General features: G+C 46.6%; 1 protein-coding gene across 6 annotated transcripts in view; it reads right to left on the bottom strand.

The window, feature by feature from the left end:
- The window catches only part of RCC1 (regulator of chromosome condensation 1), an 18,009-nt gene extending 3,401 nt beyond the window's left edge, over nt 1-14,608 (bottom strand). Inside the window, exons 1-6 of one of the 6 annotated variants that reach the window (XM_017669755.3) lie at nt 14,489-14,608; nt 3,109-3,190; nt 2,465-2,530; nt 1,362-1,549; nt 998-1,177; nt 88-184 (exon numbers count right to left, since the gene is read on the bottom strand). In XM_017669755.3, the coding sequence (XP_017525244.1) occupies nt 88-184; nt 998-1,177; nt 1,362-1,549; nt 2,465-2,530; nt 3,109-3,181 (604 nt within the window). In that variant the 5' untranslated portion in view covers nt 3,182-3,190; nt 14,489-14,608. Of the gene's footprint in view, nt 1-87; nt 185-997; nt 1,178-1,361; nt 1,550-2,422; nt 2,531-3,108; nt 3,191-13,575; nt 14,297-14,488 lie in introns of those variants that run through there. The other 5 variants (XM_017669752.3, XM_017669751.3, XM_017669754.3 and 2 more) reach the window with 5 other exon arrangements.

Raw genomic sequence — 14,608 nt, 5'->3', positions numbered from 1 at the left:
GCAGGGCTTGTCTGCAAGGTCCCCAACTGGCCCAGCCCTAGAACAAGGTTCTCCCATGCCTGCCCAGAGCGAGCTGCCCAGACTCACCTGAGGCTACCTTCACCACAGGCATACTCAGCTGCACTTGCACAGGCACCATGCTCTTCTTCATGGGCTCCAAGAGCCCAATCACACCATTATTGTCCTAGAAGGCAGGAGCAGAGCCCTTACCAGCCAGTCCTTCCTGCTCCATATCAGCCAGATCCAGGCTTGTAGGCAGTCACAGAGCTGTTTGGTGAAGGGCACTGGTGCCAGATGGGGATGGGGAGGTGGGCAGGAGCCAGGCCACAGAGTGAAATACTTATGAATGAAATCATATGTGGTCTGTGATTTGCACTAAAATAACAAAGGAGAGGGGGAGTGGATGGGAGTAGAGAGGAAACACGTTTGGCCACAAGCTGATAACTTTGAGGTGAGGAGACAGATGTTCACCTATGTATATTATATTTAATATATTGTTAAATACATATCAGGGCATTCAATATATTATTCTGATTATTTTTAGGTATTTGAAATTCTCCATAAAAATTTTAAAATAGCCCTGATGATGAAATACCTCATCAGATTGCTTTATTTTTGACATTTCAAAATACATTAAATACCAAAGGACCAAAAAGATTTTAATGCTGAAACAGCTTTTTTAAACTACACTCCTCTGTCTTAAATTCTGTGACAATTTGCTCCCTTTTATCCCCCCAAACCCCTGAGAAGTATGGAAGAGGGCTAGAAAGGAGCAGGGGGAGGTTGACAGCAGGGAGATGGGTGGGAACAGCAGGATTCCTGGGTCAGCCTTAGTCCAAAAGCACCCCTGATGCACCCCTTTCCAAAGAGGCACACTTCCTAACAACAGATTTCCCCACCAGTAAGTACAACAGGGACATGGAGATGGATTATCTTCGAGCCCCACCAGGTAATTCTGCTAGGCAGCCTCCATGCAGTCTTTCAGACCCAGTCTTACCCGGAAGGAGCCCCAGAGGAAGACACGGCCATCCTCGGTGAGGGCCGCTGTGTGACTGTCTCCCGCTGACACCTGTATCACCTTCTCTTGCAGTTCCACTTTCCCAGGGACCATCTCTGAACCGTCCACTGATGTGTCCCTTCCTAGGGCACCCTCATCATTGCAGCCAAAGGAATAGACCTGTGCCCAGGATGCCCCCATTAGTGCAAGGCCTGGCCTCTCAGTCTGTTCTTGCCCAGGCCACTCCCTGCTTGGCTAGCCAGTTTCACCTCCATACAGCAATGTGTGTGGCTCAAAGTTCCTTCCCCAAGCCCCCCAACCCCAGGTCCTGTCCAGTCCTGTGCCCCCCAACCTCCCAACCTACCTGGCCACTTTTGCTTAGACATACAGTGTGCATGCCTCCAGCCTCGGCCTGCACAATGTCCTCGGGAATGGGCACCAGGGCAGGCTTCTTCCTCTCCATCACATTCTCACCCAGCCCCAGCTGGCCCACGTCACCTTGCCCCAGTGTCAGCACCAAGCCTGGTTCTGTGCTGTGGGACCTATGCGAGACTGAGGAGTGAAGAAGACAGCCCCTGAGTGTGTAGGATGACGGTAGAGGAGAAGTCACTAAGTGGGCTCTGAGGTCACACAGACCTGTGTTCAGTCAAGCCCCTGCTCTGCCACAGACTGTTAGTATGACTCTTCCGAGCCTAAGTTTTCTCACCTGTGAGCAAAGGTACCTGTCTCAGAGGGTTTTTGTGAAAATCAAAAACAGCACATTATTAATGTGAGAGAGAGGAAATGAAATAAGTCACTCAATGTTGTGAAACAAATCTTTGTGGGGAAGGAAAAGAACAGTGAGGACACAGAAAAGTTTTCCTGATTAGCTGTAAGTTCTTGGTCAGGACATGGTGCCAACAGCGCGGCTCAGGCAATGTCTACCCTTTACTTATTGCTTAACCCTACTCATGTTAAATTGCCTTGTAGTCCTCCAAATTACACTAAAGACTTTCCATATTTAGTATCCTGGTTTATAGGAAAGGGAATAGAGCCTCAGAGAAGTTAAGTAACCTTCCCAAGGACATATTGCAAACAAGTAGAATTTGCATGGAAATCAAGTAAGCCCACATGGGTCAAAGTACCGTCCCTAGCTTCCATCCTCCTCGGGCTGACTTAAATACTGGACATATTCACATTGACCCCTTTCCACTCCTATTCCAGAGCAGACAGGCAGTGATACGGAAGGGGAAACAGTAAGAGCAGACATTGGCATTTGCAGACAGGTATGTGCCAACCAGTGGGCGGCACAGGCCCATCTGCTGACCAATGGAAGTTGCTGGCGGCCCAGGACAGCCAATAGCGTCCAACTCCTCCCCCATGGGTGTGGTCACAGCTGCCAGGGCCTCTGCAACTGCGCAGGGGGTGCGCTGGGCAGGGAGCCACCTGGTTGAGTTTTCTGGTCAGGAGGGCTCAGCCTGCAGGCACCTTGGCAGGAGCGGGCGCCAGGAATGCAGCGGGAGGCAGCGGCCTTTGCTGCTTGGTTACGAGGGTCTGCAAAAGACAGACACTGTCTGAGTGTGGGTCCATACTCCCTCCACCCAGACAGGGGGTGTATTTCTTTCCTCCATGTCTCCTTCCAGGGTCCCATGAGAGGAAACCACAGCCACTGCCCTCAACTTCTACCAGGACATAATCTCATTTTCCTCACAACAGCCTGGTGAGGTTGGTACTGTTCTTGCTTCTGATTTATGAATGGAGGTAATCCAAGCTTAGCGAGGTGAAGTGACTGGCCCAAAGCTATATACAGCTAGAAAGTGGTAGAGCCAGGACTTGAACCCAGGACTGGAAGTCAGTGGTCCTAACCATAATGTATTACTGCCTGGGCCAAAGCCGGAGGGTATAGTTTTGTTTGTTTGTTTTTGCCAGTACTGCCTGAGTGCTTTTAGATAAGTCTCTACTCTTTTAAGATTCCCAGAGGGTGGGACTCAATAAGCTACAAGATCCTCCAGCTAGGTGGAGGTCTTGGACTTCCAGGCTCCTCAGCTTCAAATGTCCTGGAGGAAGGAGTCCTAGATTCTGGGGGCTCCAAGAGGCCACTCTTACAGAGATGTAAGCCACAGTCAACTTACCTTTCACCTTCTTGCTTTTGGGGAGGGCATCTTCTGGAGGTGACCTTCTTTTAGCTGTACGCTTGGGTGGCATCTTCCTGTCCTGAAAAACCAGGCAAATACTCCATGTCAGAAATGGCAATCGTTTTCCTGCTCCAATTAGGCAATACTTATCAAAAACCCTAAAAAAAGGTAAGAGGAATTGCTCAGCAATTCCACCTCTCAGACTTCATCTGAGAGTAAGAACAGAATAATGGATATACCTAAAGATCAAGTTCCACAAATATGCTCTACGTATTCTTCATAACATTAATAAAAATAATGCTTGTGCAACCCATGTACTCAAGAGCGGAGCACTGGCAGGATAATATGTAGTAACAGCATATGCATGACAGAACAATATGAAGCCATTAAAAGTGATGCTTTCAGAGATTTGTTTACTGAGTAGGAAGATGCTCACCACTGCAGTATAAACAAATATAAGCAGATTAAAAAATAGCCCATCATCCCATTTCTTTTTTTTAAATGCATACACATGTTAAAATACTGGTAGACAACTATCTGGCAGGAAATACATTAATATAAACAATGATAACCTCTGGAAAATGGGATTATAGGCAACTTCCACTTTTTACTTTGTACCCTCCCACATAATCTAGGATGTTTGACAAGGAGTATTACAGGTGTTTTTTTTTAATTGAAGTATAGTTGATATGCAATATTATTTGGTTTCAAGTATACAACAGTGATTCAACAGTTACCCATATTAAATCCTCACCCCAACTAGTGCAGTTACTATCAACACAGATGTTAGAGAATCATTGACTATATTCTCCATGCTGCACTTCCATTCCTGTACCCAACTTACATGATGATTGAGATTTTTGTGCCCCTTTAACCCCCCACCCTTCCACCCCAAACCTTCCCCCATGGGTAACCACCACTCACTTTGGGGTCTATGAATCCACTGCTGTTTTGCTTTGTATTTGTATTCCACATATAAGTGAAATCATATGGCATTTGTCTTTCTCCGCCTGGCCTATTTCACTGAGCATAATACCCTCTAGATCCATCCGTGTTATTGCAAATGGCAGGATTTTTTTCGTTTTTTTTACAGCTGAATAATAGTCCCTTATGTATATGCACCACCTTTCTTTATCCATTCATCTATTGATGAGCAGTTTGCTTGCATCCATATCTTGCCTATTGTAAATAATGCAGTGATAAACACAGGGGTGCACATATCTTTTTGAATTAGGGATTTTGTTTTCTTCAGTTAAATTCCTAGAAGTGCAATTGCTGGGTTGTATGATATTTCTCTTTTCAGTTTTTTGAGGAACCTCCATACTGCTTTCTACAGTGGCTACACCAACCAACATTCCCACCAACAGTACAGGAGGGTTCCCATTTCTCCACATCCTCCTCAGCAATTGTTATTTCTTGACTTTTGGATAGTGGCCATTCTAACTAGTGTGAAGTAATATCATCTCATTGTGGTTTTGATTTACATTTCCCTGATGACTCGTGCTATGGAGCATCTCTTCACGTGCCTGTTGGTCATCTGTATTTCTTCTTTGTATAAATGTTTGTCCAGGTCCTCTGCCCAGTTTTTAATCACATTACTTGTTTTTGGTGTTGAGATGTATGAGTTCTTTATATATTTGGATGTTATACCCTTATTGGAGAAATCGTTTATAAATACATTCCCCCATACTGTAGGTTGCCTTTTTGTTCTGTTATGGTGCTCTCTGCTGTACGGAAGCTTTTTAGTTTGATATAGTCCCTCCCACTTGTTCATTTTTCATTTACTTTCCCTTCCCTGAGGAGATGTATCCAGGAAAAAATTGCTCATGCTTACGTTTAAGAGATTTTTGCCTATGTTTTCTTCTAAGAGTTTTATGGTTTCATGTCTTATATTTAGGTCTTTAATTTCAACACAGATGTTAGAGAATCATTGACTATATTCCCCATGCTGCACTTCCATTCCTGTACCCAACTTACATTATGATTGAGATTTTTGTGCCCCTTTAACCCCCCCGCCCTCCCACCCCAACCCTTCCCCCATGGGTAACCACCACTCACTTTAGTGTCTATGAATCCAGTGCTGTTTTGTTCCTTCTGTTTTGCTTTGTATTTATATTCCACATATAAGTGAAATCATATGGTATTTGTCTTTCTCCACCTGGCTTATTTGTCTATGTTTTCTTCTAAGAGTTTTGAGTTTCATGTCTTATATTTAGGTCTTTAATTTCAAGTCTATTTTTGCGTACAGAGTTACACAGTAATCTCTTTCTAATCTCATTTCCTTGCACATAGCTGTCCAGTTTTCCCAACACCAGTTATTGAAAAGACTGTCTTTTTCCCATTATATATCCATGGCTCCTTTATCATACATAAAATCCACAATATATGTGTGAATTTATTTCTGGGCTCTCTATTCTGTTCCACTGATCTATGGGTCTGTTCTTGTGCCACTACCCTATTGTTTTGATTACTGTAGCTTTGTAGTAGAACTGAAGTCAGGAAGTGTAACACCCTCAACTTTGTTCTTTCTCAAGATTGCTTTGACTATTTGGGGTCTTCTGTGGTTCCATATGAATTTTAGGATTATTTGCTCTAGTTCATTGAAAAATGTCATTGGTATTCTGAAAAGGACTGCACTGAATCTGTAAATAGCTTTGAGCAGGATGGTCACTTTGATGATATTATTCTTCCTATCCATGAGCATGGAATAGATTTCCATTTATTTGTGTCTTTTTTCTCTCATGAGTATCTTATAGTGTTCAGAGTACAGGTCTTTCACCTCCTTGATTATGTTTATTTGTAGGTATTTTATTCTTTTTGATGCATTTGTAAATGAAATTGTTTTTCTGTTTTCTCTTTCTGTTAGTTCATTATTAATATATAGGAACACAACAGATTTCTGTCTATAAATTTTGTATCTGGTAACTTTGCTGAATCCATTTTTTTTATTATTACTATAAAAAAGTAAAACATTGAAGAACAACATTGAATGACTTATCTCTCAGAAATTCAGATGGCCAACACACACATGAAAAGATGCTCCACATCGCTAATCATCAGAGAACTGCAAATTAAAACCACAATGAGATATCACCTCATACCAGTTAGGATGGTCAACATCCAAAAGACAAACAACAACAAATGTTGGCGAGAATGTGGAGAAAGGTGAACCCTCCTACACTGCTGGTGGGAATGTAAATTAGTTCAACCATTGTGGAAAGCAGTATGGAGGTTCCTCAAAAAACTCAAAATAGAAATACCACCTGACCCAGGAATTCCACTCCTAGGAATTTACCCTAAGAATGCAGCAGCCCAGTTTGAAAAAGACCTATGCACCCCTATGTTTATCGCAGCACTATTTACAATAGCCAAGAAATGGAAGCAACCTAAGTGTCTAACAGGAGACGAATGGATAAAGAAGATGTGGTACATATACACAGTGGAATATTATTCAGCCATAAGAAGAAAACAAATCCTACCATTTGCAACAACATGGATTGAGCTAGAGGGTATTATGCTCAGTGAAATAAGCCAGGTGGAGAAAGACAAGTACCAAATGATTTCACTCATCTGTGGAGCATAAGAACAAAGCAAAAACTGAAGGAACAAAACAGCATCAGACTCACAGAACCCAAGAATGGACTAACAGTTACCAAAGGGAAAGGGACTGGGGAGGATGGGTGGGAAGGGAGGGATAAGGGGGAAAAAGGGGTATTACGATTAGCACACATAATATAGCGGGGGGAGGAGGGAACATGGGGAAGGCAGTATAACACAGAGAAGACAAGCAGTGATTCTATAGCTTCTTACTATGCTGATGAACAGTGACTGTAATGGGGTATGTGGTGGGGACTTGATAATAGGGGGAGTCTAATAACGATAATGTTGCTCATGTAATTGTACATTAATAATACCAAAGAAAAAAAAGTCTATTAATTAAAAACAAAAAACAAACAAAGTAAAACATTGAAGAACAGCACTGAATGACTTTATCCCTCATAACTTCCCGCAACCCTGAGAGAGCCTCTAGTAACTCTGATGATAAACATTCTTGTAATCAGGTAAAAAAAGAACTATTTCACTGGTTTCATTAAATAGAACTGAACTTGACCACTTATGCCCTTTGATTCAAAAGTGCCACTCCTGGGGTGAAACTGGCTTTTTAAAACAGTAAGAGATAATCACTGTATATATAGTTACACTAACATATAAACACCAGGTGTTACAAAAAGCAGAAAGGAAACTGAAGGCAAATTCTGGCTCGCTAAGACCCCCACCCCTTAAGATCCAATCACCAACACCGAACACACTGTACCCCTATTACTTAAAAACACGCTTCCTCACCCACGAGCTGCTGCTCCCTCTCTCTGGGGGCAGCCACTTTCTCTTTCAGATAATAAAATCTCTTGCATGGGCCGTGTCTCCTGAGTCGCTCTGGGGTAAGGAGGGTCGCGGCGAGATACCCTTTCAGAAACCAACAATGGGTGGCAAGAAGGGTCAGTGGACCCAGGAGGATCCAGGGCAGCTGAAGGCCTAGCCTGAGCCCCTCCCCTCCTTTAACTGCTACTGCCTCCCCAAGGTCTCCATGTCCTCCCTGTATGACTGCTGAGAACAGAGAGTCTCCCCAGCTCTCTCAATTCCAGTCCAGCCCAAATTGCCTCCAGACACACAGCTCTGGAAATAAGTCTTTACTAAGGCCTGGTCTTTAAGGCTGTGCAAGACAGTCAAGTTGTCTAAACCCGAGTCTCCCAAACTCTGGACTATGGACCCTCCAGAACGGATGGCTGCGGCCCGGGCATGTTAGAGCTATCCAGATGTAGAAGTGATATATAGCATGTGGCAGTTAAGAGCAAAGGCTCTGGAACCAGAATCTGGCTAAGCTACTCTGTAGCTGTCTGACCTTGGACAAAGTTATTTAATCTCTTCATGATTTAGTTTCCTCCCCAGTGAAACAGGAACACTAATAGTACCTATACCTTTGTGATGTGTAGGATTAAATAAGCTAATACTATAAAATTAATTACATAGTAAGTGCTCAATAAATCAATAGTGGTGTTATTGTAATGTCTAGGCCTACCCTAGGTAATACTCAGGTACAACTCTAATCTAATCTGACCCACAGTCCTCCATTTTATAGATAAGGGATGGAGCCTCTACCCAAGGCTACAAATGGAATGAGACCAAGAGCCCTTCTCAGGCTCAGTTGCAGACCTAATTACACCCCTACCCACTGCCCCACTCCTTCCTTCCTTCTACTAGGTCCTAGAGGCTTTGCCTGTCCAGCTCTGCACTCCACAACACACGAACACAAGACCAGTGGCCTCTGAATTCCAGGGCACATTTCTGCTGATTCCCCTGGGGGAGGAGAACAAAGTTCTGAAGATGGGGAAGTAGCCAAAGGCCAAGAATCCACCAAGTCTGTGCAGGCTGTGCTTCTACAAGATGTGACTGGCCCAGTTCTGACCTGATGAGGTGGTAGTTCTGAGCCTCACCCAATTTTTATTTTCCCAGGGTGGGACTCCACCTGTCCAACCAACCTCTTTGGAGAACCCTCTTTCCACACCTAAAAATGAACATTCTTTGGGGTCAGAGGGAATTGGATTCACCAGCTGGATCTGTGGCTTGCTCGCCCCTGCTTCCGTGACCATGCTTGGCCAGGAGACTTAACCTCTCTGAGCTGTATCCTCATCTGTAAAAGGCGATGCAATGATTACACCTCAGGGCTGCCGGCAAGACTGAATTAAATGTTTACAGAGAACTTTGCAGCACCAAGCACACAATCAGCACTCAACACACAGCAGTGTCCAGTCATTCATTCCACAAATACTTGCTGAGCGCCTGTTAGTGCTGCCTGGCTTTGGGCCAGGTGTAGCAAAGAAAAAGACTAACTTCTCCCTGTTCTCATGGAGCTTATATTCTAGCAGGAGAGAAAAAACACCAACATTACTACAGATGGTGCTGTGTGAAGGACAGGCAAGGTGCTGTGATAAGAGAATGACTCAGGGCCGCACAACAATGTGACTGAACTTAATACAGCAAACTATACACTTAAGAGTGGGTGAAATGATGCATTTTATGTAAATTTTATGATACACACACATGCACAAAAGAGAGAATAACTCAGGATGGGAAGGAGAGTGGCCAGGGATGTGACACTTAAACTAATACCTGAAATATGAGAAAGCCAGGTAGTCTGATAAATGGTGTGATGTCTTTGGGAACCTGAGGAGGCCAGTGTGGCTACAGCTGGAGAATGATCGAATAACAGAACCCAAGCAGGGGCTGGATCATGCAAAGCCTTGTAGGGATAATGGAAAAGTTTTAAAAAGAATGGTCTCAAAGTGGTAAAGATACCTCAAGACAAATGCTGGGCTGGGCACAGAAGCCACAGGGCATAAATCTGCAAAGAAGTAAAAAGCTAACCTTTTTAAAGAATATTGCCTCTCTCTCACTTACCAACTTTACATTTCCCTGTATGGCCATGGAAGATGACTGGTTAGCCAGAGACGGGTAAGATTCCTCAAGGGAGGAACAACCTAAGACAGGCACAGTCACAGGGGGGCCATCAGGTGAGAAATTGGGAATCAACAGAGGTGAGGCTTAGAACCTCACCCCCGTTTTGAGAGAAATCTTCTGCATCTGTGGATGTTTTATTGCCCTTGTCTAGCTTGGATTAACACATAGTCTACAGGCACACACCTGATCATCTACATTTGCCCTCTTACAGCACTAAACTATGTTTTTTACCTTTATCTTGCATCTACCTACCACTTCAGCATTTTATTTTTTTTAAAAAATAATAATAATAAGGGAGAAATGTGGGATTCACATATAAATCAAGTATAAAAATCAAGAGAATAATCATATCTGACTTGATTGTTTACAGTTCATGATGCGTGAGCAAAACTGAAAGTTTCTGTGATGACTGCCCTTGTACTGTTCACCATGTAAGAACTTATTCACTATGTAAGAATTTGTTTACCATGTAAGAACTTGTTCGTTATGCTTCAGAAGATTGGAGACTGTTGAGAATTAGGCTTGGGGTGGATTAATGATTGTGCATTGAGTCCCCTATACAGAATTTTATTGTTGTTAACAACCATTTGATCAATAAATATGAGAGATGCCCTCTCAAAAAAAAAAATAGTTGGGCTTAAAAAAAAAAGAATGGTTTCATCAGATTTGCATTTGGTTAACGACTGTTCTGGCTACTATAAAAAGAGCAGAATGGACTGGAAGATAAGGCTGTGGCATTCAAATGAGAGATGACAGTGACTTGATTTGGTCTGAGGCAATCCAGAAAGAAAGACAAAACAGTGAATTTAGGAGACAGACTCGACTTGCCAGTAGATTAGGTGTGGGGAGTAAGGGTGAGGGAGGCATCCAGAATGACGGTTTCATCCTAAAATATCCAGGGAATCCTGGGCAAACCCCCTGTGAACTTGACCAAACACAAGGACTCTGGTCTAAATGACTTGGCGGGTGGGAGACTTCCACTAAGTGAGATGGAGAACACCGGGGGACACACAGGAGCGGAGGGACCTAGAGCTCGGTCTTAGCAGATGTTTTCATTAAGTCTGAACGGCTGAGAAGCCAAGTGAGAAGGGAGGTTGAGCAGCAGAGCTCGGAGGATTGAGGGCTGCGGCTTTAACAGGCAGCCCTTGTTTCAGACGGCCAGTCGCACCCTGGCGAAGCTGGCGGCCAGTTCAGGGTCCAGGGCCCTGTCCTGCTGAAGGCTAGTCTTCCATCGGTTCATCAGAGTGACCAGTAGCAGTGAGCTGTGCTGGCAAGGGAAACTGTGTGGTGCTGTGGAAAAGGACTCACAGCAAGAAGTGAACAAACAGGAAAAGGTATTATGTCAGCGCACTGGTGCTGACACTGGCTGCAGGCAAGGCCTGGAGTGGAGACAGAAAAATAAAAATGAGGTGGTAAGTATTATGGGGCACTAACAGAAAAAATGTGTTATTGTGGGTTGGAACCAACTCAGTGAGCACCTTCTTAGCCCCTGTGTTTTGGCTAACATTTTGGGGCATCTCACTGAAGCTCATCACATTGATCCCACTTTGCAGATGAAGAAACTGAGACAGAAGATGAACTGTCTCACCCAAGGCTGGAAGAGGAAATCACGGTCTCAGCCAGGCTGGTCAGACTCCAAAGCTGGTGTCCTTGCTAACTTTCTCCCCACACTCTCCGAACCCCTCAGCGTGCCTGGGAACGGTCTCTAAACCCTCTCCCCCAGGAATCACAGCAACTTGCGCCTGGTCTTCCTGCTTCTCACGCCCATCCCATTCCACAGTCAGTCATGATCTTTCTAAACCTCAAACACAAGCTGCTTCCTTGCTCAGACGCCTCAGTGGTTCCTTCTGCCTAGAAGATAAAGCCCACATTTCTTAGTCTGGTACACAGGCCTCAAGGGCTGGTACTGACATAACTTCAGGCCTCATCCCTATCTGTCACATCCTCCTCTCTCTTCCCACACAACTATTCTCTTCATACCATGTGCACCTCTATAGCTTCTCATACCTTATCCTACCAGAAGACCTTCTACTCAGCCTCAAAGTCACCTCCACTGGTAGACCTCAAGGCTTTCTCCCTATCCTAAACTAATCACTCTTTCCCAGAGAAACTGGGGCAGACTTCTAGATTGTTCTTACTCTATCTACATGATTATCCACTACACCAAATTACTCCTTAAAATATGAGCCTCCCTCATATTTTAAGGCATAGGCACACTGCCCATGCCTATCTTCTATATGCCAACAACCTTTTACTTCTCACAATGAGCTAAAGAAGATGGCAGTATCACTCTTATTTCTCAGTCAAGGATATTGAGACTCACAGATGAAAACTTACTTGCCTAAGTTCACATAGCCAGTAAAAGAGAGCCAGGAAGAGAATCCAGATGTATCTGATTGAAAAAATGAACAGGTCAGCTAAAGGCTGGCCATGATCCAGGCAGGGGCTGAGGCAGCCTGGACAGGGCCTCCCCAGAATGGATCTGCTGACGCATGAGGAAGGACAGACCTGAATTCTCTTGGAGACGAAGAATCTTCACCTCAAATGGAGGACTCTAGGCACTGCAGAGTGCTGTCCTGGGGGCAGGGCAGGGGATGAGAGGGTATCCTCTGAAAGGTGGAGCCCTGCACCCATTGCCCACCTGTGTATCCTCTACTGCACAAATCAGTCCTTTGTACAGACTCCCTCTTCAACTGCCCTGGGTGTGTTTTCTTAACCAGATGGTGAGTTTCTGGGCTGGGAAGGAGTAGCATCTTTGTCCCCACCCCTCACCCCCTAACAAACACAGCTTCCATTCTCAGGAAGCTTATGGTCTGAGACATGGTCACAAATAAAGGTCAGACACAGTCAGCTTCCACTAAGAGACACCTATGGTATGCCAGCCTCTCCCAGAATGCTCACACCCACCCTCTGAGCTAAGTGTCATCACCCTGGTTTTGCAGATCCAGTTGAGGTTCAGGGGAGGGTCCCCAGGCCTCACAGGGATGAAATCCCAGGTCTCTTGACCGCTCCCCACCAAGGCCAGAGCTTTCCCCTCTCCACTTCTCCCTGGGTTCCAGTTTCCTCAAGTGGTGAATGGAGGCACCCCACACTACACAGTCTACCAGGGGCCTGGTGTTCCTACTGCGACCTTCTGTGACCTCACCACAGCCTCTTCTGCAAAGGGAGACAGAGCCCTCTCTGACCACAGCAGCTGTTCCTGCCGCCACCTACCCCTCCCAATGTCAAGAGGCAGACATTTGCCTGCCAGACTCAGAAGCTGAAGAATCTCTTTTTGTAAGAAAGGTCCCCAGGAGGAAAGGGAGGAGAGGGGCAGTCAACAAACATTTGTTGAGCTCCTGCTATGTGCCCGGCACAGGGCAGAAATACCTCACCCAGAGATCACCCTAGTATACAGAGCTGTGCCTGGGTATGTATGTTTATTTTTCCAGGGGGTGGGGGGCACAGCTTCCCCCTGAAGTTGGAACCACTACTTTATGGGAATTATAGGATAGTAATAATTCTCACCACATGCCTCTTACCTTCACTTTACAGAGAAGGAAACTGACACTCAGGGGGATTGGGTGGGTGGCCCAAGGACATCCAACTAGAAAGTCACAAAGCTGAATGTCTTCACAACAGGAGCATGGTGAACTCCTAATTCATCTTTCCAGACTCCACTCCAAGGCCCTTCTGGATGAAACCATCCTTGCCTCCTCCACGCCCACCCAGTCCTGGGTCTTAACACTCCAGACCTTTCAAGACCCAGCCCCTGATATATCATCGTGTGCCTCCCCTCCTTGTACTCTGTGCTACAACACCTGGGGTATCCCTGGCCACACAACACTCACCTATACTTGATGCTTTTGCATGTGCTGTGCCCTCTGCCTGGATAGCTGGAAGCCCTCCACCCGGGGTCTGCCTGAGTACCCACTGTTCCTTCAAAACCCCGTTCAAGAGTCTCCTCACCTGCAAAGCCATTCCTGGCCCTCCCGGGCAACGCTGGGTAACACTCTGTACACTCAACTTCTGCTGGAGCACACAAGTCACACTTGGTTGGAGCACCTCAATTAATATCTGATGAATGAATCACTTGGCAGCGCACCTAGTTCCACAGGCATACTTGGGTCATCACCCGGGATCGCAACTGTGGCACCACGTGGGTCTCCCCAAGGAGACCGAAGCTCGTAAAGGCCACAGGGGGCCTTTCTCACCATTGTTTCCCAGCCCTGCAAGCGCGTCACGAAGTAGACGGCCAGTAAAATAATCTACACAGCCGAGTTGATGCGGAATTCACAGCACACTTCTCCAACAGGTCAACATCCGTCTTGGTCCCTGCTGACGCTGAGGTTTCTTTCCCCGCAGCAGACCCTCCCCAGCCTACCCTCAGATCCTAAGGCAGCCCCTCGCCGACAGGATTCCTTCTCTGCTCTGCAAATTTGCACTCTTCAAACGAATGCTGGGCCAAAATCCCTTGTCCCGTGCGGAAACAGACCCGCCAGGGTGGCCGGCCCGGCCGGCTAGGCCCGCGGGGCTGAGCACCCCTAGTCGGCGGGGTCACCGCGGCCGCGAGCACCCCGGCCAGCGGCGCTCGGGTCGTTTGAATCTCCCGCCCGCGCGGGTGCCGCGGCCCGGGCGTGAGAGGCGCGGCGGTAGAGGGGCCGCGCGGCCCTCCTTCGGGCGAGGCGAGATCCGGCGGGCGCCGGGACGCCGTGGGGGGCCGGGGACACGCGCGCCTGCACCCGCGCCTTCCTGCCGCCCGGCTTCACGTGGCGCCGGTGCCGCGCGACACGGGCGCGCGCGGGCAAAGGCCCGGTCCGCCGCGGCTGTGGCCGTGGCCGCCCCGCGCGCCACCCCTCCGCCCGTGACGGTCGCGACCTACCTCGGTGCGGGTCGGCCACAGAGAACTCCTCCGCACGCCGGCCCGGCCGCGAACTGCCCCAGAGCATGCGCTCTGCAGGCCTCCGGCCCCGACCCCGGCCAGAAAGGAAAACAAAGAGCC

This window comes from Manis javanica, chromosome 4 (genome assembly GCF_040802235.1).
Source record: "Manis javanica isolate MJ-LG chromosome 4, MJ_LKY, whole genome shotgun sequence".
NCBI lineage: Eukaryota > Metazoa > Chordata > Mammalia > Pholidota > Manidae > Manis > Manis javanica.
This window is presented reverse-complemented; position numbering and strand designations above follow the sequence as displayed.